This window comes from Martes martes (assembly GCF_963455335.1).
Source record: "Martes martes genome assembly, chromosome: 8".
Lineage (NCBI taxonomy): Eukaryota > Metazoa > Chordata > Mammalia > Carnivora > Mustelidae > Martes > Martes martes.
Window position 1 is genome coordinate 77,726,244 of NC_137895.1, and position 24,375 is coordinate 77,750,618.

The 24,375-nt window shown below is 36.7% G+C and overlaps 1 protein-coding gene across 2 annotated transcripts in view; it reads left to right on the top strand.

Moving 5' to 3' along the window:
* PDZRN4 (PDZ domain containing ring finger 4) overlaps positions 1-24,375 on the top strand; it is a gene marked incomplete at its 5' end in the record, with an annotated part of 346,436 nt that overhangs the window by 306,891 nt on the left and 15,170 nt on the right. For both annotated transcript variants that reach the window (XM_080810035.1, XM_080810036.1), the window contains 2 exons: positions 20,675-20,773; positions 23,090-23,152. In XM_080810035.1, coding sequence (XP_080666161.1) covers positions 20,675-20,773; positions 23,090-23,152 — 162 coding nt within the window. The remainder of the gene's footprint in view (positions 1-20,674; positions 20,774-23,089; positions 23,153-24,375) is intronic.

Here is a 24,375-nt window from a genome sequence, read left to right on the forward strand (position 1 = left end):
GTGGAAACTCAGACTTCTTAACATGGGCCTTTTCTTTAAACGAGATGCTTGCAGCAGCTAGGGAAACTAATTATGGCAGGCATCCCCTCCTTCTCATCGCCAGACCATTCAGCCTCCCATCATTGACTTTAGGAAACCATATTTTGAAGATTCAACTGATCTTTTATTCTCTAGAAAGCAACTAAAGATTCTTCGAAACTACCGTGGTCTTTACCTTCCCAACCAAGATGGTGAATTGCAAGGTGTTCTCTGTTACACAAGTTTTCGATAATTGTTATAACCCTGGCAATGTTGGAAAGGTTTTGCCTTTCCTCTGTTGCAGATATTTGCCCAGTTGACAGTTGAAATGCCATGTTTCATTGAGTTTTTTTTAAGTCCTTCCTATCGTGCTCTTTTCACATTCTCCTGCTGGGATTATTCCAAGACCTAATAGACTCCATCATTAGAAAACATTTTATAGTACTTAAAGCGGCTTTCCCTATGTTGAATTACATCCAGTGTTTCTCCTCCATTGCCCATTATAGAAGTAATTTGCAGAATTTCTGCAATTTAGCCAGGAACATACAGAGGGAGTGTCTGCCTGGGGTGCTAGGTACCAGCGGCATTGCCAAGCTGGAAGGGACAGAGCTCTAGTGAGGAGTGTGTTTGTGTATTTGTAAATTTCCATGTGTCTCTAAATTACTATCTCTATATATTACACATGCTTCTTGTTCCCCTTAATAAATTCATGGATACACATGCTTGCACAGGCTCTTTCCCACATATTTACTTGTCCTAGATTAGATATTGAGGTGAATTTGGATATGCCTAATAGTATTAAAAGACCAGCAGAACGGCACTGTAGTGCTACAGTAAGTCATGTGCCCATGCGCTATCCTCTGTTTTTGTAAAAACCGTATCCCTAGTTTCTAGTATCACACATGCTTAACTGTGTTTTATAGAAGTTGTGTCAGGTTTTTTCATTCATTCATGGGAGGATTATTTCTTACAGCATGTGGGATAGTAAAAAAGAAATGAGTATAAAATAAATATACAATCCCTGCACTCAGTAAATGAACATCTATTATTCATTTTAAGTGCACTTCAACAGTTTTCTTAGGGAATGCCTAAGTTTAGATGAAACACGGACAGTGAAAACAACAGTATGTTTTTTGGCTGTATTCTCTCCCCAGTTGTTTGGGTTCTTGAAGATACCTCTCAGAATCTTTCCAGAAGCTTCTGCAAATCCTCAGGGTGGGTCTCCTATGTGCTCTCAAACTGTCTTGTTACTACCCAGTAAAATCTGACATTTTCTTTCCTTCTGGCTTCAACTGTGATGATCATATCCTTTGTGGGACCTCATGTTTTTGATGCCCACTCTCTTTCCCTCCATCCAGTTCGGACTGGCCCAGACAGGTTGCTCAGGTCACTGCATACACACCAAGCTTCATTACAAGAGTTACCTCAGGGAGAAGTAATGGTTGCCTATCTTTATGTTTTTGGTGTCATAAAGAGCTAAGATATGTCTTCTATATTCACTTTTCTCTATTGTATTTTTAGGATAGTGACAGAAATCTGTAATGGCAGATCTAAAAATAGTCTCAATAATGCTATGCTATAACATCAACTTGCCTCCAAACAGAGATGCAGTAAACACCTGACTAGTCAACACCCAGCTGTAGAAAAAGAACCTTACCATGACATTGCAACCCTGTGTGTGCTTCTGCCTAATCCTGTCTTTTTACCTTCTCCCTTGGGAGGAGTAACCATTATCCTGAATTTTATGCTTATCATTATCTTGTTTATCTGTATAATTTTGTGACATAAGTTTGTAGCTCTAAATACTATGTTCTTTAACTTTATATCTTTAAATACTTTTGCAGCCATACTGAATGTATTCTTCTTAAAGCTATGTTTTTTATTAGGAATTATGAGCCTAGTTGATCCAAGTTGTTATGTATAGCTGTAATTCACTAATATTCACTATTATTATAGGATTAACATTTATGAAAATGGCATAGTTTAGGTATTCACTTGGTGGGCATTTGAGTTGTTTCCAGCTTTATAATGTTACAGTTTTGCTATGAATAATCTTTTGTGTAGAGACTAGTGCATGTTAGAGCTTTCTAGGGGAACTCCTGGGTATTGGATATGCACATTCACTAAGCAGTGAGCCCCGAGCCCATTTTAACTCATACCAGCATGAAGGTGATACTAGGCACCACATTCCCAAAAACACTTGGCATTTTTAGACTTACGATTTCCTCCAGACATAATTTTCTCCAGCTATTATGTTGTGATAATTAGCTTTCATCAGGTATCATATTGTGGCTTAAAATCTTTCTCCTGAAAAAAATTAAAATAAAACATACTTTCTCTTGATTATTAATAAAGTTGAGCATCTTCTTATAAGTTTATTGGCCTGTTCAGTTTTCTTCTTCTGTATAACACCATTTTGGTATTTGCTCATTTCTATACTGGTTTTTTATTGATTGATTTTTTAAAAAAATTATTCATATGACAGATTGTGAAATCAGTCCTTTATTTGTATTACAAATACTGTTTCTCAGTTGGTGACTTGTCTTTTCACTTCTTCATGGTATCTTGTGCTTTAAAAAGTTCCTAATTTTAATATCATAAAACATGTTAATATGCTTCTTTATGGTTTATGCCTCCTGTATCTAGTTTAAGAAATCCTCCTGCTTTTATTTTGTATTCTGAATTAAAAAATAAAAAACAATTTGCTCTTTACTTTAATCTTTGATTCACACAGAAATTTTTTTTCATATTTTTGTTATTTTTATTGTTGTGGTGGCATGAATGAATGAATAAAGGAATCTCAAAAAGGTGAACAGATGAGGAGAAATATGGAGAGGAGGGAAGTTAATTATTTTTTTGGCTTTTTGAGTTTTTATTTTAATTCCAGCTAGTTAACATACAGTGTTATATTAGTTTCCAGTGTATGATATAGTGATTCAACAATTCCATACATCACCCTGTGCTTATCATGACAAGTGCGCTCCTTAATCCCCATCACCTGTTTCACCCATTCCCCCATCCGTGCACACAGAAATTCTTTTTGATTATGGTTGAAGCTTGGGGCCCAAATTTATTTTTTTTTTCTTGTGGATTACTTAGTCTCTTAGTACTACTAATTGAAAGTTCACATTTTGCTTGATATATAATCACAACTACATCATAAGTCAAGTTTCTGTGTAGGTGTAAGTTGATTTCTGCTTTTTCCTGTCTGTTCCATTGGTCAGTTTGTCAAACGCTATGCCATAGTATACTGTCTTAAGATGTACTGTAGCTTTATTCAAAATCCTTGTAGCTGACTGGAATAATCCTCTTACCTTATTCTTCACAAGTGTCTTCAGTATGCTTTGTCCTTTGCAGTTCATATAAATTTTTTAATTAGCTGTGCAAGTCCATAACAATATTATAGGGATCTTGAATTTGTTCATCAATTTGGAAAGAATGAACTCCTTATGGTATTCATTCTGCTAATTCATGAACATGAGTTCTCTTTTTCTCTAGGTCTTTAATATCTTTCAATAGATTTTACAGTTTTCTCCATAAGGTGCTTATACATCTTTTCATTAGCTTTATTCCTAACAATTGCTATTTCTTCCTGCAATGTTCCATAGTAGATAAGAGCACAGACTCTCTAATCCGGTTTTACTATTTTCTAGTTGTATTACCTTGAGTAAAATCACTTAACCTCTTTGTGTCTCAATTTTCTCATATGCAAAATGGAGATATTTGTATACCAAACCTTTAGAATCATGGGAATTGAATGTACTGTAAATGCTTAAAATACTGCCTAGCACAAATTAAATTTAATGTGTTTGCTGTTATTGTTAAGGAGAATATTTTCATAAGTGATTAATTCACACTTGAAAATAATATATATACTCTGCATTTTTCAGGAATACTATTCTAGAGCTATACATTAGATCAAGCTTGTTAATCTTATTGTTCAATCTTGTTAATCTTATTGTTCAAATATATCCTTAAACTTATATTGCCTAATTTATCAGTCACCATTATAGTAATAGATTTGCTGGGGCGCCTGTGTGGCTCAGTGGGTTAAAGCCTCTGCCTTCGGTGCAGGTCATGATCAGGGTCCTGGGATCGAGCCCCACATCGGGCTTTCTGCTCGGCAGGGAGCCTGCTTCCTCCTCTCTCTCTCTGCCTGCCTCTCTGCCTGCCTCTCTGCCTACTTGTGATCTCTGTCTGTCAAATAAATGAATAAATAAAATCTTTAAAAATATATATATAGTAATAGATTTGTTAAAATTCTAATTCTATCATTTTTGCTTTCTACAACTTGAAGTCATAATTTGAGGTGCTTCCAAGTACAGAATATTTGTTTCTTCCTCATCAATTTTAACTTCTTTTCTTTAAAAAATTATGTAGTGACTTCACGTCTCTGATGACCTTTGTTCTATGATGTACTTTATTATATTGCTACATAGCTACACCAGCTTCTTAGTCTTTCATGACATAACTTTTGCCACTTTTACTTTCAACTTCTCTGAACTGTTATTTTTTACATGTGTTTTTTATAACCTCTTGTTACAAGTGTTCTTGTACAATTTTTGTGTAGCTGGATTATTGTTCTTTTGCCCTGGTGGTGGTGGTGGTTTGCTTGCATTTCTGTTTTGTCATATTATGTCTTCTATTTTCTAGTCTATTCATATTTATTGTAATTATTTAGAAATTTTGGCTGACCCCCATTATCTTATGTTGCACTTCATTTGTTTTCTCTCTTCTGTTTCTTTTGCATCTTTTATGCGGCCTGATCATCCATTTTTCTCATTCCATGTTTTTCCTTCTGCTGGATGGAAATATATACTATTTCTGTTCTTTTAGTTCTTAACTTAGAAATCTTAATTCACCCATTTTTATAATTAAGCAATATATTAACCCTCCTCCTAAAAAGGAATACAGGAGCTCAAGAACACTTTCACTCTAACCAGGTTCCTCCTGATTTATCTTTTGCCTTTATAAGCATTTTAAATATTTTTGGCCTTATTTTAACTTCTAAATCATTATACACAATAAAACTTGTTATATACATTCCATATTTGTTTAAACTATTTTTTCTTTTCATTTCTTTTTGTCTCTGACCTTACACCTGAGTTTGCCTTCTGACCTTGAAATACATCTTTTAAAGTTTCCTATAGCAAGAGAATGCTTTTGGCAAAATATTTTGGATTTTTGTTTATCAGAAAATATCTTTATTTTACTTTTGTTCTAAAAAAGATATTTTCCCTTGGTATATAGAACTCTAAATCAGCTGACCTTTGCTTCAGCACAACCAAGATACCATCCCTCTGTACCTTGACTCACACACAATACAGATACAATTCACAGTAAAGATACTGATTCCTTAATCAGTGGATTAGTGGTTTTCATCAGGCCAAGAATATTCTCAGCCTTTTTCTCTGTTTCTCTGTTTCTTAACTTCTATTTCATATTTTTCACTTCTTTGTCTATGTGTGTGCATTCTAGATAATTTTGCCAAGTCTATCTACTAGCTCACTAATTTCTAATTGAATAATTCTCTCCTCAGATATGTCTAATCTGTTGTTAAACACATCCATTAAATTTTAATTTCAATTACTATAGTTGTTATTTCTATAATTTATACTTTATGTTGTTTTTTTTAATACCCACTCCTTACTCATCTTTGCAATTCTATTTTTTTTTTCACTATGTTAGGTCTCCCTATATATATTTGCAATGTCTTTACAAATAGGATACCTGTTTTTTTTCCTCCTGTTGAATCTCACCCTAAGTGCATTGTTTCTTGTGCATTCTATGAAACTTGACTGCATGGTTATTTTTTATTTTTTTTAATATTTTATTTATTTATTTGACAGAGAGAGAACACAAGTAGGCAGAGAGGCAGGCAGAGAGAAAGAGAGGAGGAAGCAGGCTCCCTGCCTAGCAGAGAGCCTGATGCGGGACTCGATCCCAGGACCCTTGGATCATGACCTGAGCCGAAGGCAGAGGCTTAACCCACTGAGCCACCCAGGCGCCCTGCATGTTTATTTTTATTCTAACATTATGTCTGGACCCTTTGAGGCCTGGGTTTCTCTAGCAAGAAAGTGTAAGTTTGTTCTTGCCAGTATTTATCACAATAATTTCCCATTATAAAATTTCTCTGGGATCAATATTCCATTGCTTAGATATTCCCTTATTTAAGAACTCCCATATTGTGGACATTGAGGACATTTATGATATTTTGTTATTATAAATTATGCAGTAGTGAACAGATGCTGATATACTTCAGGTTAATTTTGATGATGTTTTTGTATGTAGTTACCAAACCAGACTGCAGAATGCATAATGCACTGATTGAAATTAATTTTCAAGTGGCCAAAGTGATCAGATTAATCTCATTAACAACAAATAGAGAGACATGCCTGCTCTTCAAAGGCCCAAGGAAAAGCAGTTTCATAAAGCCGTTGGGCAAATAACCATAAAATAATTTTAATAAATATGTTAAGCAAATAAAACATTTAAAATTAACCTGATCACTTATTTTATCTATCCAATATCATAAAATACTCTTCAGATTCCTTTAAAATGACATAAATTACATCATGATTATACAAACGTACAATTATATATCTACACATCCATCACTGGGAAAACTATACCATGTAGAATAAAAACCAAAACATATTTGAGAACACCTACATTCTTATGAAAATTTACCAGTTCTACAAAGTCTATAACAGCATTCATTTTCCAGTTTTAAAAATGTATGGTAAGATAATATAAACTAACTGTTACAATCCACCATTAATTATGAGTCCTATGGGGGCAGATAAGGAACTGTGAGTAAATTTAGAAAATACGTGTGTATGGGAAACAAAACAGATGAACATATGGAAAGGGGTTAAAAGGAGAGAGGGAAGCAAACATAAGAGACTCCAAAGAGAACAAACTGAGGGTTGCTGGCTGGAGGTGGGTGGGGGATGGGCTAGATGGGTGATGGGGATTAAGGAGGACAGTTGTTAGGATGAGCATTGTGTGTTGTATGTAAGTGCTGAATCACTGAATTCTACTGAAACCAATATTATACTGTATGTTAACTAACAAAATTTAAATAAAATTTTGAAAAAAAAAGGAAGCAAAAAAAGAAAATATGTGTATATAAAATTATGCCATTCAATAATGTTATATTCGTTTTTGGGGAGCTCCTCCAGTATTTAACAACATGCATACCTCCCAAAAGTGAACTCTCTCCCTTCTAAGGATGAGTGTTAAAATTCATATGTTGCTTCTTGATTCAAAAAAAATTTTCATCAAGTATCTTGAGTTTTTTGGAGAAAAGGTAAAATGCTGAGTAAAGCACAAAACTTTAACCTCCACATTTTATGACCTGTTGTTATACTTTGTCTGTTTTTAGGGTTTAATTTCCTTGGTTAGATGAGAATTATCTATAGAGATAAGTCGACACAATTAGTTATGTGAGAATTCTACTTACTAAACAAGAACAAAAAAAAAAAAAAGAACAGAAGGAAAAAAAACGGGGGAACTATTATTGTGACATTTATGGGATCTTGACGGTTTTAGAAATCTTGTACCTTTTCCTGTTATCATGACCATGGGAAAAACTCCTAGCCCCACTATAAAATAGCTTAGAAAAAACTTGCAATAATAGCCCAGTGCCTCATTAGAAAAGCCTGTATTTCCTGCTTCGGTAACCAGCTGATGGAAATAAAGTTCATCTTGTCAACAGGTTTATTTATTTCCCATTCTTCTTCTGCTTTGCTAATCTTCCTTTTATGTTTCCTTAATAACACATACTAGAAAAGTTCCTGAATGCTTTTCAAATAAAAAGAAGTTCTGAGAAGGATTGACAAATTTCTGTTGTGTCAACATAGACACGGGCGTCTCCCAGTCTGGAACTCAATGTATAATATCTGAAAAAGATAAATGTAGACCCTCCTTTTCTCATTCATCAGATCAGGAGATGTTCAGGTCTACTAATTGGTTTTAATGCATGTTATTAGAATTTTATTGCCAGTACAATAAAGACACAGTGCATTTCATGTATCATCATAGACTGGCATTTAAAAATAACTAGGAGAGCTGGCTCCGAAAAGAAGGATAGAAAAGGAAAAATCTAGAATTGGTGCCATCAAATGAGGTTTTGGACACTTCAGGGTGGTGACCAGCGGCTAAATGTAGAACTTACCAACTAGGAAATAATGCATGAATTCAGGATCAGCTGTCACCTATAATTAATCAGTATGTATCAAAAAAAATTGTCATTACATATGTGGTACTAATCTGGAGATGCGGATCCAAGCATCTTTTAATAATTAATCTTGTGGATCAAATTCCTTACTGATCCTCAAATGTTGGAATAAAGTACCATATTTTTGTGTGGTCATCGTAGAGCAGGCAATATTTGGGGATTTTCATAATAGAAAAATTTAATTCACTATTTGATCATATTTTTAAGTGGTGTCTTAAACATTGGGTGTAGAAATGTGATAATATGAAAAACTCCTTGCCTTAATCTACTTCCAGGAAAAATGTATTCTATAATAGGTTTTATCACATAAAATCTTTGTAGTTTCTGTGCAACTTTTACAATTAGTTTGCCCCACCTGTGAAAAAAACAGTGCGTTTTGCACTATTTTTCAACAAAAAAGTCATTGCATAGCAACATATTGACACAAAATGAAACATGGTAAATGAAATATTAGCTGATAAATTTAGATTAATATCTCTATGCAAGTTCAAAAGGTAGTTTTTTGTTACCATGCCCTAGATGCTTTCCTTTCATTAACCTTTATCCCAAGTTCACAGTTAGATCTACCATCTCTACCAAACTCTATGCCTTTTGGAGCAGTCTTTCAGTCCTACCAAACCTACATATGCTCCTTTTTGGGTTTATCTTAGATCACAGCTCTATACCTCTTTATTCCGTCTTCTTTACCACTTTGTCCTTCCCCATCTATCTTCTCTCTCAAGGGGCTGCAGTGTCTCACCCTCCATCCCAGACATTGAACAGGGCTTCCAATATTCCAAAATGTTGATTGCTAATGACGTTTCCCATTAAGCTAAAGCAGTGACAACCACAGTACCTTGTCATCTGAAGTTGATATTTATGACCTATTTCAGTCCTGGATTACTAATTTCCCTAGAAGGTGCTCCCGAGGATCAGTTTGTGAATGGTTAGATTTTGCTTTTATTTCTTTCCAGTGCTTACTCTGCTCCCTCAAGTACCTAGAGATGGTCTATACAGACCCTTATATTTAGGCAAAAGACATCTTGCCCTTCTCAAGTAAATGTCTGCCTCTTCAAAATGATTGTTAGGGTTTTTTTGTTTTTTGTTTTTGCTTTAAAATAGCGTCCCAAACAGTAGATGGTATCTCTTTAGCTGATCCCCTTTACTGAAAACATGACCAGGTCAAAAGCATCACAAGAACTGTAGCCATTGAACGAGGGACTACCCAGGCACAAAGGGTCACCCTGTCCTTTTCCACTATTTACTTTGCAGAGAGCACATTGCTAGTATCAAAGAAATGTTGTTAACACTCTCTTTTGAAAAACTGATTTTTCAGTAATTCAAAGAAAAGATAGCTTACAAATATCAGGAGTGGAGATAAAATAAGGTGAAAAGCCATATTATCTAAATGAGAACATGTGTTTGAGCTGCTCAGTGAATGCATGGTACTTTTATATAAAAGTTAGTGTGCCGTTCCCTCTTTTTTTCTTTTTTAAAGATTTTACTTATTTGAGAGGGAGAGGGAGAATGAGAGGAAAGAGGTCAGCTGGAGAAGCAGACTCCCTGCTGAGCAGGGAGCCCGATATGGGACTCAATCCTGGGACTCCAGGATCATGACCTGAGCCGAAGGCAGTTGCTTAACCAACTGAGCCACCCAGGCACCCCTGTTCCCTCTTTTTAAATTTACTGTACATGAAGGGATGAAAGAATACTAAAAAAAAAAAAAAAAAAAAAAAAAGAATTTCAACTCCACCCCTTCTGTCCTAGAGTCCTGTATTCATCACCCTAATTTGGTGTATGGTGCAGCTCAGGTTGGCTACTCAACCTAGTTCCCGCCTCCACATATCCCACCTGCATAAGGCACTTCAGTCAGCCTCTATCTTCCCCTACCATGATTTTGGCATCGTAACACACTCTCCTCCCTGCACACTCCACCCCACTTTGTCCCAGGAGAGAATGACTTAAGGAGTAATAGAAGAACCAGAGAGGTAACCACGGAAAAAAGCAATTTGTATGATAGGCCGGAAACCTGGTTTCCACTCCCAGCCCTGCCACTGAATTACCTGTGAATGTGAGAAAGTCATTTACATAGATGGATCAGAGAGCAAGTTAAACTACAGCTAAAATCCCTTCCAAATAATTCTATGAAATAAATTGATTATATCATTTCCCTAAAATGTAATCAGTATTAAAAATAAAACAGAATAAATTATGCTTCTGCCTCTGTTGAATATCAGAAAAACAAGTCCTTACTTTCCCTCAGTTGTCCTAATTTCATAACTGGTCATGGTTTATGTCTAAAAGAAAGCCTCACATTTTTCATTCTGACCTCCCTGTCTGTTTCCTTACTTATAAAGTGGAGATGGTAATAATATCTCCTGCTTAAACTTGTTAACAGTCAACAGGGGGTAATCAATGTAGAGTGACTGGCAGTTTACCCAGCACAGCAAATATGAGCGATTGTTGTTGTAATTCCCGGAGTTAAAAATAAAGGGAGTGTGGTTCCAAAAAAGATACGAAATTTAAGAAAAAGTAGTTATCACACATCTGACCAGTGCCAAGATACATAGTGAAGCTAGATCAGTCACTTGTCTGCGGAAACACTTCCAAAGGCTTCCCACATCACTTGGAGTAAAGCCAAAGTCTTTACAAGGCTTGCCTAGCCCTGTGTAGTGTGGAGCCCCTTCACCTCTGTGATCAGGTGTCCTACCCACCCCGGGGTCCCTCAGCTCTGGAGAGATTGCCATCTGCCTCTTCCTCCAACCTTCTGCTTGAGTTGCTTACCCCACATGACCACGTGGCTAAATCCCTCATCTCTTTTCTGATTCTGTTCCAGTACCTTCTCCTTGATGAAGCTCACTCTGACATCCTATTTAAAATTACAACCCTTCCACTTACCACACTACTGTGTGTTCTTTTATGCTTACGCCTCAGTCTAGACAATGAGCTTTTAACTGACCACTGTACTAGAAAAGTAGAAAAGTCCATTGATTAAAAAAAAAAAATCTTTCAAGTAAACAAAACAAAGACCCGTGTTCAATTTCTGATTTAGAAAAATAGTTGCTGAGTGACCTTAGGTCAATTACTTAGTAGTGACACTGAATTTCCTAATCTATAAAATGAAATTATAATATCTACTAAAATTAATGGGAACTGTGATCCAAGAGACAGAAGATACAAAACAAATGCTTAGGGGTGCCTGGGTGGCTCAGTGGGTTAAAGCCTCTGCCTTCGACTCAGGTCATGATCTCAGGGTCCTGGGATCAAGCCCCGCATCGGGCTCTCTGCTTAGCAAGGAGCCTGCTTCCCTTCCTCTCTTTCTGCCTGCCTCTCTGCCTACTTGTGATCTCTGTCTGTCAAGTAAATAAATAAATAAATCTTAAAAACAAAACAAAACAAAACACAAATGCTTAAAGAAAGAAAGGAGCTGGAGTGGCTTACCAAACTCAAAATGCCAAGAGTTTGCTCCTTCAGGCATAACTTGGTATGAGGGCTCAAACGATGCCACTAAGTTTCAGTCTTTCTCCATCTTTTGGCTTTTATCTTTTCTTTGTTGAATAGATCTTCAGGCTCTGTATATTGTGGTAAGATGAAGCTTTGAGATTCTCTTGATCTACATTCTTGCAGGCTTAATTACAACAGGAAAGACAAGTGTTCTTTTCCCAATAGTTTCAACAAAAGTCTTGAGCCCTATTTTGATGGGTTTGAACTGGCTCAAATACCTATCCCTAAAAGAACCACTACAGCTAAGGACATAAAATACGCTAATTTGCTACCATCTAGGTCACATGCCTACCCCTAGAGCTGGAATCGGGCTTGAAAACCTATAGAATGGGAAAGAGAACAATGTAATTCTGCACAAGAAATTTAGGGTCATGTTTCCAAAAAGAGAGAATGTGAATGCTGGTTGGGCCAGAAATCCCTATACGATGTATATAATCTTGTCATATTTTTATAAAACTAAATGAAATATTATTTGTAAAATACTCATGAATAACATATATATAAAAGGTTTTGGATATATAAAAGTTTTTAATGCTGATATAAAAATATATATTTATATAAATACATATATAAAAGTTTTTAATGCTTTTATATATATAAAAGTATGTATATATGTTTTTAATGCTGACTATATTTCTTGGCATATAGCAGGTGGTAAGAAAATGTCAAGTGAATAAAATAAATAAGTAAAGACTGGATCTGCTAGAGGAATTCTTAGAATGTGTAATTTATAGATAATTTTCCTTATTTTTCATTAACTGGTTAGTTTTCTTGTTGGCAGAGATTGTAAGCAATTAAATCACATCTTTTATTTTCACAGCTTTCTGAATATATCCTACTGAATCTAATACATTTATACAAATATAAGATACATAGAAATACAATATAGGTATAAATATAGAAAAAAGCAATTTTAGCCTACACCCCAATCCACTATAGCAGTTAACTCACCCAGTTAATGAATATGGGCCTTCGTTTATGTTTTCAGACTACGATGGCCCTGAGAATGTCAACAAGAGGGCATGGCACCATCCTTAAGAGCTGTATTACTTTGTTTTGCATCTAAGGATTGTAGGATATAACATAACATAGCAAAGAACATAGCAAAGACCTGTTCATAGAATAGAAAAAAGAAAAAAACAGACTTTTTTTTTAAAGTAAGCAATGTAGTAAAATACAGATTTGCTAATAAAAAAAGAAAGAGTAAGTGATAATAATTTTCAAGAAGTTAGTAAGCATCAGTAAAATTCTAGTAGAGAATTTTAGGGGCCCTACATAAGAAAGTGGGATTGGGAAGGATACCATCTAGAAAGTATCATTTGAGCTAAGAACTCAGAAGGAGAAAGAACTTTACATGGAACTAGAGGAAGGAGCTGTTGAGAATTCAGCCGTGGCCTTTTAGCTAGAACTTGAATCCCAGCTCTGCCTCTGACTTGCTGTGTGACTTTGGGCAAGTTACTTAACCTCTCTGTGCCTCATTTTCTTCACCAATAAGATGAAAATGATAGTAACTGTGTTAAAGACTGATAAAGCACTACTTTCATCCAAGCCCTCAAATCCTGTTGCAAAACTGGTAACATTCCCCACCAGCCTTCCTGACTCCTGCAGCTCACCCATTATGCTACTGCTGCCGCCATTTTCTCTCGCTGCAAATCAGATTCTTACTTCCTTTACAGTGAGTCCTCTTTACTTTTTGCAAAATCCAAATTACTTTTTGCAAAATCCAAATTACTTAGTATGGTGTAGCCATCCTTCCATGATATGGCCCTGGTCTATGTCTCCAGTTTGTGTGAGTGTGTGTGAGTGTGTGTGTGTGTGTGTGTTTTGTGGGGTTTTTTGTTGTTGTTGTTGTTGTTTTGCCACCGTGACCCCTCACCCTCTCCAGTCTTAAACCCTCAGATTCACACACATTAACTATATAAAGCTCCTGTAACATACATGCTATTTTCTATATCTGTAACCTTCATATAGTCCGTGTTCTCTGCTTGGAAATTTGGTCTCGGTGAACACCAGGGTCAATTCTATTATCTCTTCCAATGCACTTTTATTAACTTCTTCCAGCAGGCCCCAAACTAGAGCCGACCACCATATCGTAGGTATTGGATTTCCAATTGCCTCACCCCATATAAGCGATAGTAATGCTTTGTGGGTGTGGTATGGCAATGGGAATGATCTAATAAGGAAAGAGAAGCTGATGATACAGGAGAAAGGGAAAATTTAAAGAGAAAAGGTCTTGAAAAATAAAACATTTTTAAAAAGGGGCCTAGTTTATGGAGCATGAGTGGGGACACTGGCCTTTGAGAGAGCTGAAACTCTCCCTTTCATTGTAATAGAGGGACAACCCACGGGATAGATACAGGTGAATTTAGGTTGATGCACTGAGCAGAAGGAAGAAGCAGCAGTTTCTCTTTCATGGCTTCTTTTTTCTTCATGAAGCATAAGATAGGATATTGCCTAAAAATGAAGAGAGGGAAGACACTAGAGCAGAACTGCAGAGAAAGGGGGTGTAAAAGACGAGTCTGGGAGAGTGGAAAGTTGAGGTAATAATAATCTAACATACTATGGGCTCCGAGACAAGGTCATCAACTGAACATGGGTAGGTTCTCTTGGAAAGCTGAGATAAAGAGGAGCAACTTGACAAGGGAAGTATACTGGGATTGTCGGGTAGTAGTGATGGTCCATTTGAGATCTGTGGTAATGAACTTACATTGGAAGAGTCAGTGTGGTCAGCATGGTTGTGCATTTTCCTCCAGGACCATGCAGCTGCTCAGGTGGGAATGCAGGGAAGTAATAACTGGGTTTACCCATGACTGACTTTTTGCCAGGTGATACGGTGGAAACAGAGATCAACGAGGGAGTTGCAGATTTTCATGAAAGATTATCATGGGTAACTGTGCTTCCAAACTGTACAAGGAGAGACAGGAGGTCATGAGGGAATTATTGAATGTGAAAAGTGGAAGAATCCGTAGGTTCAGGGTCTGGTGAATGAGCAAACATTCTAGAGAAGGAGTACTGGAGTATCTGTGCTGATCAAACAGTAGAGCACTGGAAATGGATATTTTAAAGAAAAGCAACTAGGGCGATGGCAGTTCATGAACAGTCTTTTCTACACATTGTTTACGGCATGTTGAACAATTTTAATGAAGATGCCCCCTCACCAAGAACGAACATATAAATCAGAAAATCCAGCTACAAGTGACGGTAGGTATTTGGCAATGCCATTAGCAAGTTAATAAATGATCATGTTCATGTCTGTTCAAAACTCAAGAGTCACCTGTGGATAATCCTGGATTTCAGGATTGAAATGGTCTTTATATCTCAAAAGATACAACAACAACAACAACAAAATTAACTGATATAAGTGGAGGTTTTCCCCTAGTGCCATATGCCAGTGATCTTTATTTTAGACAGAGCAGGACTGGGTAAGAACCCATCAATAAAGAACTTTGCACACAGTTGGCATGATTCTCTTGCTGGTGGGGTAGATGTAACAATATGTACTTGAAGTATCACATTTCTACCCTGAATTTCAGTCTCCTATTTCTCTTTCTGGTCCAGAATTGATGACATCGACTACTGATTAGGGGCAACCTTCCCCTGAAAACAATACACACAAAATTAGCATTTCTCTGTTAATGTATAAAGTCCATTCACAGTGAGTAATTTAGGACTTCCTAAGGTGATTCGAAGCCTATAGTGAGAAGCAGGCAACCTGGGCATAGAAAAATGTGAATTCTTTAGTTCCCAAAGAATCTAGGGAGTTCCTAAGAGGAGGAAACTGAGGTATTAAAAACTGCCTGCATTCCACAACAATATCATTAAGAAAGAAAAAGGAGTCGAGTAAGGAACTGAGGTTAAGGATGTTAGTGGAAAGACATGGCCATCTGCTCTCGCTTTTTCCCTACTGTCTCTACAGAAACATGATTTCGTTACGAGGTGCAGCAGCTTTTTATGGGTATTTGGAGATGGGAGTGTGTGAGCCTGATGCTGTCCTAGTGATGTGGGTATTCTAGGATTTTGTTATTTATTTCTTACTAAGTATTATTCCTGGTTTTCATTATTGAGGAAATAATGATATTGAGGCAATATTGTCACAGTAGACTATCTAGCATCCCTTAGCTGTGGGAGTTAAAGTTTTTGTACTTCCCACTAATTCTTTTTTTTTTTAATAAATGTTTTGTTAGAACAACTGAGCATGGCATTCTGTTAGTTACTAATCAACATTACAAAATGTAAGACAATGATATATGATTAATCTTGTATAGTAGTGCATCTGTTGTCTGATAAATGTAAATCAGGAACACAAATAAAAGAAAAGGATGATATGGACACAAGAGACCCCTGTCTCCCATGATTGTCAGTTGACATCGGTGACCATCCTGTCTGGCCCTGGGTTATCTTCAGACATTTGTGGTACTGCCTGCCTCTGAATTTTCTCATCATGGCCTGGTTCTCTGAGCTCTCTAGGGTTTGGAAACAATTTGCCTAAAAAGCCATTGTAGACACTTTCAAGCCTAAGTTCTTCCTCCAGCAACAGAGTCCTATCTAGAAAGCAAAAGTTTTTTTTTTTTTTCTTTTTAAATTCCCTGTTCCTCCTTAGACCCAATCATAAAACATATAAAAATTTCACAGTACTGTAGGGCAACTGACTTATGGATAGATCCCATTCTTTCTAGACTGGAAGGATGTTTCACAGGAAGCTTTACTAACTAACTTTAACCCTCTCCTCCACCCTCAATCTCCATGCAACCAGTTTCTCACAGGATTAGGCACTATGATTTTATTTTATTTTTTCTTTTTTAAATATTTTATTTATTTATTTGACAGACAGAGATCACAAGTAGGCAGAGAGAGAGGAGGAAGCAGGCTCCCTGCTGAGCAGAGAGCCCGATGCGGGACTCGATCCCAGGACCCTGGGATCATGACCTGAGCCGAAAGCAGAGGCTTTAACCCACTGAGCCACCCAGGCTCCCTATGATTTTATTTTTTAAAGGGACTTTATATATGTTCCCAGAATGTAGCATCTTAACATACATTTAAACCAAACGAATATAGTCTTACCAGGTATATGAAGTGATTCTTTCAGTCCAGTCACAAATGACTTAAGGATGGTTAGTGGCACCATCGTGCATGCTTGGCTTTGATTCGTATACGCCTGTGAATTGTCTCTGTGGAGAAAATGTACAGAGGTAACATTTCACTTTTATGTTTTTCATCAAACAGCTTCCTAGTGACGGAGGGAAAGGTATGAAAGTTGTTAGGGAAAACATTCTCTATTACCAGGAGGTTGTTTCTTCAGAAGTCAGAGGCTTGTGTGCTTTGTGAAAGGAATACTAAATTAAACCTGTACCAGAGACTTTCTTTCAGATAATCAGGCTTTACAAAGCCACCTTTGCCTCATACAAACAAAATGCTCTACAGGTAGATGCTTAGAAGTTATTTTATCATAGAATTAAAGGAACTTTGATTCTAAAATGTGTGCTTCTGTATACTAATGTGAAATATTCAGTGTCTAAAACATTCTCAACCGAAGAAAGAATGGCAGATCTACACTTGGCACTAGTGTTGGGTGGTTTGTGGGATCCAGGAAATCTCACTGGAGTCTTCCTCAGAGCCTGAAATCCTACCACCTCAAGTTTGGTCCTTTGAGTTAAGGCTTTATATTTTCAGTCTTTATTAATATGAACCAAATCCTAAGTGGGCAACATTTAAAATAATTATTAATCCGAGAAACAGACTCTTTTTTTCCATTTTATTTTATTTTTATTTTCAGTGTTCCAAAATTCATTGTTTATGCACCACACCCAGTGCTCCATGCAATACATGCCCTCCATAATACAGACCACCAGGCTCACCCAACCCCCCAATCCCCTCCCCTCCAAAACCCTCAGTTTGTTTCTCAGAGTCCACAGTGTCTCATGGTTTGTCAGACTCTTAACTATTAAAAAATGAGCAGATGGTTACCGAAGGGGAGGTAGGGGGGAGGAATAGGTGTAATAGGTGATGGGGATTAAGAGGACACGTACCAGGGGCGCCTGGGTGGCTCAGTGGGTTAGAGCCTCTGCCTTCGGCTCGGGTCGTGATTCCAGGGTCCTGGGATCGAGCCCCACGTCGGGCTCTCTGCTCAGCAGGGAGCCTGCTTCTCCCTCTCTCTGCCTGCTGCTCTGCCTACTTGTGATTTCTGTCAAATAAATAAATTTAAAAAATATGCTTATTAAAAAAAAAAAAAGAGGACACGTACCAGCATGAGCACCGAGTACTGTATAGAAGTCTTGGGTTACTGTGTTGTGCACCCGAAACTAATAGAATACTGTATGTTAACTGTATTGGAAGTAAAATTATAAACCTAAAAAAATAATTACTAATGATTATCTCTTTAAGAAATATTCATCACTTTTCTTTATGTACTAAGAGCTACTTGTGTGAGGAAATAGAAGGTAACATTGAATGCCCCACTTTGCTAGGAGATAGGTAAGATGACAAACCTGAAATCTACTGGCTGCCTAGACAGGCAGATCTCTAGCAACTCCAGACAGTTAGAAGGAAATATGAGGGTGTTGAGTGTCTTAAATGTAGGATATTAAAAACAAAGATGTCATAGATAACTTCGAGACCTATTCTACGGTTTTGCTGAGGTCCAGTAGGATGACAATATTGAAAAAATTACATTAACCTCAGGATCTTTGTCTTCTTTCTGTTGCAATTCTCGAGTTGATGCTTTGATTTGCAGTATTGAAGCCTTATGGGTGGATTCTGCCCTCTCTATCTTCACAGACTGGTTCCATTTTATTGCAGAATATTTCAGCATGTGTCTCCTAAACAAACCCCAGAACCATACTGCAGCCTTGAGAATGTCGAGAAAACACTTAAAAAGCAAGATTCCCTCTGGAAGTGTCTTCCTGCAGCACAGGGACTTTCTGCCCTGCTATCAGAAGGACGCTGAAAGTCAGGGCACAGCTTTGACTACAGCTCCTCATTTGCTTTAATTTAAAGGTCCCAATCTCAGTTCTTTATGGAGTGTTTAGGTTTCCTTGTAGGCCTCTTAGGAATCATAAGCTTCTCTCCTCCTTAACTGTATAGTGCATTGCTGTAATTGAAGCTCTTTTGTTGCTGCAATTTCTTCCTAATGTAACAGTTTCAGTCAAGTATTTCCCCCCTCTGGAGGCATTAATGATTGCCAGTTTTGAAAATACCCTTGCTGGGTATGTACTTTTTACTTCCGGTGCCAGACCACACCACTGTTTCCTATTCTTCCTCAAGGTGAAAGGACTTTTCTCCTTTTTTTCCCTTACTGTTTAGCATGCCCTTTTTAACCACTGTGGTGGAATTTAGAGAATCTTTGCCAACCAGTTACAAAGTCATTTTTCATAGTTTCATGGAGTTTACCAATTTACAGTACATATCTCAGGACGGAGGACCTAATGTTGTTTTATTTGCTATCAGCTATGAAATTATTGGTCACTAGAACTTATGATAGTCTACTCTTGCTAAGGATTTACCTATGGTTTATAGCATGTCATTAAAATAAATGGTTATTTTCCAATGACAAGGCCTGCCCTAAGATATGAAATTGAAAGGGAGGATCCTTCTTCAAATGCAACAGAATATTCTGGAAAATATCCCCTCGTCTGAAGTTAAGTGAGTTTTTCTTTATTTAGTCCTGGTAACTATTTCAGATAGTACATGGTTAAATGGATGCTTATTATAATCAAACTTCCTAATCTTCTTTTCATTCACACATGCATGTATATACACACATACGCACGAAATCTGTCTCCCATTAAAGAGGAAAGACTGCTTAATTATTGTTTTACAGAAAGTTAAAAACACCAGGAAAGACTTGAAATAAAAGCAGCTACCCTTCAGCCAGGATTTGCTGAGAGCCCACACTATGCCTTTCCCTGTTCTAGGACCTGGAGAAAGAGCACTAAGCAAGGCAGACAAATTTGCAACTCCCACAGAGTCCAAGTTCCAGAACCTTCATCCAGACTTCTCTTTCCATCTCCATTTTCTTTTTTTTTTTAATCTCATCTGATTATTTATCAAAGGGCCTTATATTCTTCATCCAATAGGAGCAAGTTCTCCATGATGAGAACACTAATTTATCTTTTAGTGCTGGGAATTATGCGATTTGTCCTAAAGTCATCTGTTTCTGAAAGTAGTACAAGTCTATTTCATTATATAAAAATGAAATACACTGAAATTTATTATTATTTTACTGAACATAAATCAGGAAATAGATTCAATATACATTACCTAAGGACTGACATTTCAAGCCCCTTAGCCATGTGTTTCAGTAAATGTGTTTCCATGTTCATTTACTGCTACATTTTGAATCATTGCCTCTGCTCATATGACTGTTGATGTCTCTCCCTTCAGCCTGGATGAACCCATTTCATTCCAAGGGTTAGAGCTTCTACAAAATAATAGAAAGCCTTGGCCTGAACTACACAAAACACTTGCTGATTACCATATAGTATAGAACTCCAGAGAAGGATTGACACGGAGCCCAATGTAGTCTTTTTTAATTTGAACTTTGTTTTGTTTTATTAAAATACAAATAAAATCCACAGTAACTCTCAGTATTTTTATTAACATTTTTCTACCTATTTTGACAGTCTCAAATACCTTACTGATTGATGCATATTTTGTACTTCGTTGTATAATTTTTAAGCCTTACGTTTATGATTTGATACCAAAAAAATTGCACTTTTCCACCTGTACAATGAAAATTTGAAACATTGGCTTGAGTATACAGAAATATACATTGAAGTTACATCTGGATGATTTTGGTAACATAAATTAATTCAAATGTTGGGCAGTAATTATGAAAACCTCCCAAGGCAACCCAGGGAGTATCAGTGAGTTCTCCATTCTGCTGTGGGATTTGTTTCTGAGATAAATGTCGTTCTGTGTGTGTTTTTCTCTCAGGAGGTTGAGCTGTGTCGTGTTAGCAGTCAAGAGAAGCTGGGCCTGACAGTCTGTTACCGAACGGATGATGAAGAAGACACGGGCATTTATGTCAGCGAGGTAAGAAATGCCGAGGAGGGGAGAGAGGGGGAGGGAGACTGCGAGTAATGGAGTCAAATGACTCACGATGAGAAAATCCTTGGGAGGCTTGGATGTGAAGAATTGGCCATGTTCCAGTACTTGTCACTTTCAATTAGGAAAGTAAATTATGTTGCCCAAGTAATGTAATTATTATCAGCTTGTTTAATGGGGATGCTTTCACCACAGAATCCCAGTAAGGAAAACTGCAAAAATGGGATCATTGTCTAAATTTGAATAAATTCCCCTAAGTATGCAGGAAGTCAAACAAAGTTTCTGATGAGCAAACATTCATCCTTCCATTCCTTTTATCAGTGCTTTAACAAGAGCATTGACTAATTGTTTTAGACCTAATATCACAAATACTACATATTTTACTCTGCTGGCAGGATTGATACTTTTGAATATCCACAGAATGTATCTGTGAGTTTTTTTTTTATTCAACCCTATAATCAATGTCAGAAGGTGAAGTACGTATACGTGAAACTCTCTTAGTGTTAATGACTTTGAAAAAAATGTGAAGCAGAATTTATTATTATAGGTGATTTTTTAAGACTCACCAAAGAATCATTTTATAAGAAGTAGTAAGGTATAATTTATTTTAATTATATGTACATATGACTGAAAATTATATAAATATATGCAAACACATAGATGTATGAGTATTGCCTAACTCCTTCCTATATATATCTATACACACACACACACACACACACACACAATGCGTGTGTGTACATGTATATGTGTATGTGTGAAAAAGAAGTTAGACAAACTAGATACTAATTAATGTCCCATGCTATTCCAAATGTTCTTGGCCATGCTCTTGTCATTACCTGACTCACTGAGCTTCAGCTTCCTTGACTAGGAACTTAGTACAACAATGTTTATCTCATTGCTTCTATAGAGGTGTTTAGCATATGGAAAAATAATGTAATTAATGCATTAGAAAATTACCCAGCTCTATAAACGTAAATGTTACTTTTTATTACTTTACCAAAGAATTTACTGTATGGATCTTGCATTGAAAAAAATCTCCAGAGAATGATTCACTTATACACCTCTTTTAAATGGACAGCTATGGTCATCCCTCCAAATATGGTGAGGAAATAGGTGAAGAATTTTCTTCTGTAATAGGCACAGAGATACAAATGTCAAAGTTTGGCCTTAGTTTAACCACAGTTCTGTAGGCAAAGTTTTAGATTGTGAATAGCTTCTCAGTAGGATACAGTTGATTAATCATACTTCTCTTCCTTTAGTAAGTCTCTATTTACCATTTAAATATGCCCGCTTTGGAGCTTTTGGAGCCCGCTTTGTAGGGACAATAAAGAAGCCACAGGAACTGAACATATGTACTTGGAAGGGATATCTTCCTTATGCTTCTTACATGTAATAATACTGTCTTTGTTCTTGATCGATCACTTAAAATTCACTTATTAGGTGGCACCACCTAATACGTAACATCTGGATAGGATGAATCAACCTCATGCTACACTTGAAATACTTGGCTTAAGTTAAAGATTTGATCAAGTAATCTTAAATAAATGGCTTAGTGCCATCATTCAAAATATGATAGGCAGATTTACCCCCAGTGAACTGTAAGTCATCACTCAAGTTTGGCCCATTAAAATGTTGGTAAACCCCTAATGAAGGCTTAAATCTCTATTTGTTCTAAAATAATTTATCGTTAATACACTTCACCCCATAATTTAGAATCTAGTAATGATCTACATAGGTAACATTTTTTTTCATTTTTTAAGCAACATCAATTATAAATCTCTTTATAAATTAATGTGTTCATGAGACAGAAATTTCTTTAATAAAATGGACTTACAGTATAGCTCTCAGCTTTTCTAAAACAGCGAAACCAGGATTTAAAGATCACCCTAGTAGAAAGCAAATTTCCTGGGTCCAGAGAATCCTAGAATTAACATCTGCTGAAGATCGTGTCAGCTGAGGACCATGTCTGACAGTTTGGATACAGAAATAAGTGAACCAGATGTTTAAAAAAGAAGAAGAAGAAAAGAGCAAAAAGAACGAAAGAAAGAGAAAAAGAGAGGGAGAGAGAGAAAAATCATTTTCAAATTAAATTCTGCTGTAGTTCTCTCTTTTTTATTATTAATTCTAAAATAGTCCACTTACATTTTTTGAATCAGTGATTTTTAACAGAAAACTTTGGCATGCCTTGTATAAATCAGTAGAGAATTTTTAACCAGGTTACTAAAAATATTTTTTAAGCGATATTTTTAAGTTCCTGGGGGAGTATTGCATGGTTGAAGATGTGTGTTTTCTCCATTACAGGTAGATCCAAATAGCATTGCTGCCAAAGACGGCCGAATTCGAGAAGGGGATCGAATTTTGCAAGTATGTGACATGGTTATTTCCTTTAGTTTCCTACCATTTGTTCAATAGTTTCAATTTTATTTAGTTTTTTATAAAATGTTAGAGAAAACAATTTGTCTTTTCTAGATAATGGCATCCACAAAACAAGCAGCTATCGTTTAAAAAATTTTTAAGTAAAGATACTATTTATTAAGAATTATTAGCTAATAATTAGTAATTAAGGTATAATCTCTGGACTTGGATTACTCAGCTTCACCTCCCAGCTCCACCTCTTACTTTACTCCTCATCCTAAACCGGTTTCCTCATCTTAAAAAATGGTAATAATAAGACATATTGTTGCAAAGGTTAAATGTGTGTATACCTCTGGAGGGCTTAGCACACTGCAATGTAAGTAACAAACATTAACTTCTAGTAGTCAGAGCAACAGCAACACCAGTTACTGCTGCCTTTTCAGAATAAATTAGGGAAACATGGATTCCTATGTTCCATGAGGACCTGAAAGTCTAGAAGTCTGAAGAAATTTGATTTATGTGAAAATGTAGAGACTGACAAAATTTCAGTTTAATGAGCAAGATGATAAGCGGAATATAAGGGGGATGTGGAGCTGGAAAGAATTCCAGGCCAAATTAGAAATGACTTTGAATGCCAAAGTTTGTCTCCCATACCCGCCTCGATCCTCTCTCTCTCCTCTGAGTCCTTTCCCATACAGAGCGCTGCAGAAAGACACAGCTCCCCAACTTGTGTGTCCAGATTAACCCAAATTTAGAGCCGAGGCTTGAGTTTCCTGCTGATCATACAACTACAAAGCTGAGAAGATGACTCACAAGAAAAACTGAGGAAGTTATCAACTGTTCAAATATTCTGCATAACTTTTAGACCGTATGATGAACCTACAGCTCCCACTTCTTCTTCCTAGATGTGAATGTTTGACGAATGTTGCTTTGCATTTAACACGAATAGATTCAACACTCTGCCTAGAACCAGGACTTCGAAAACAGACAAGATGCCATCCTGGCATTTGGGGCACTCCCCGTGCAATTAGGAAGACAGCTGACCACACAGAGGAGGACAATGCAGGGGGCACGGTCATGGTCATGGCATGGTGCACTGCCTGGAGCCCTGACCACAGCGTTATCCTGCCCAGCCTTCTCTTCTTCCCTTTCTGCAGGGTTCCACTCACTGATTCACACCTCTACTGCATACCCTTGCTCTTCTGTAGCTGGATGCTGCAGAACTCATTTAT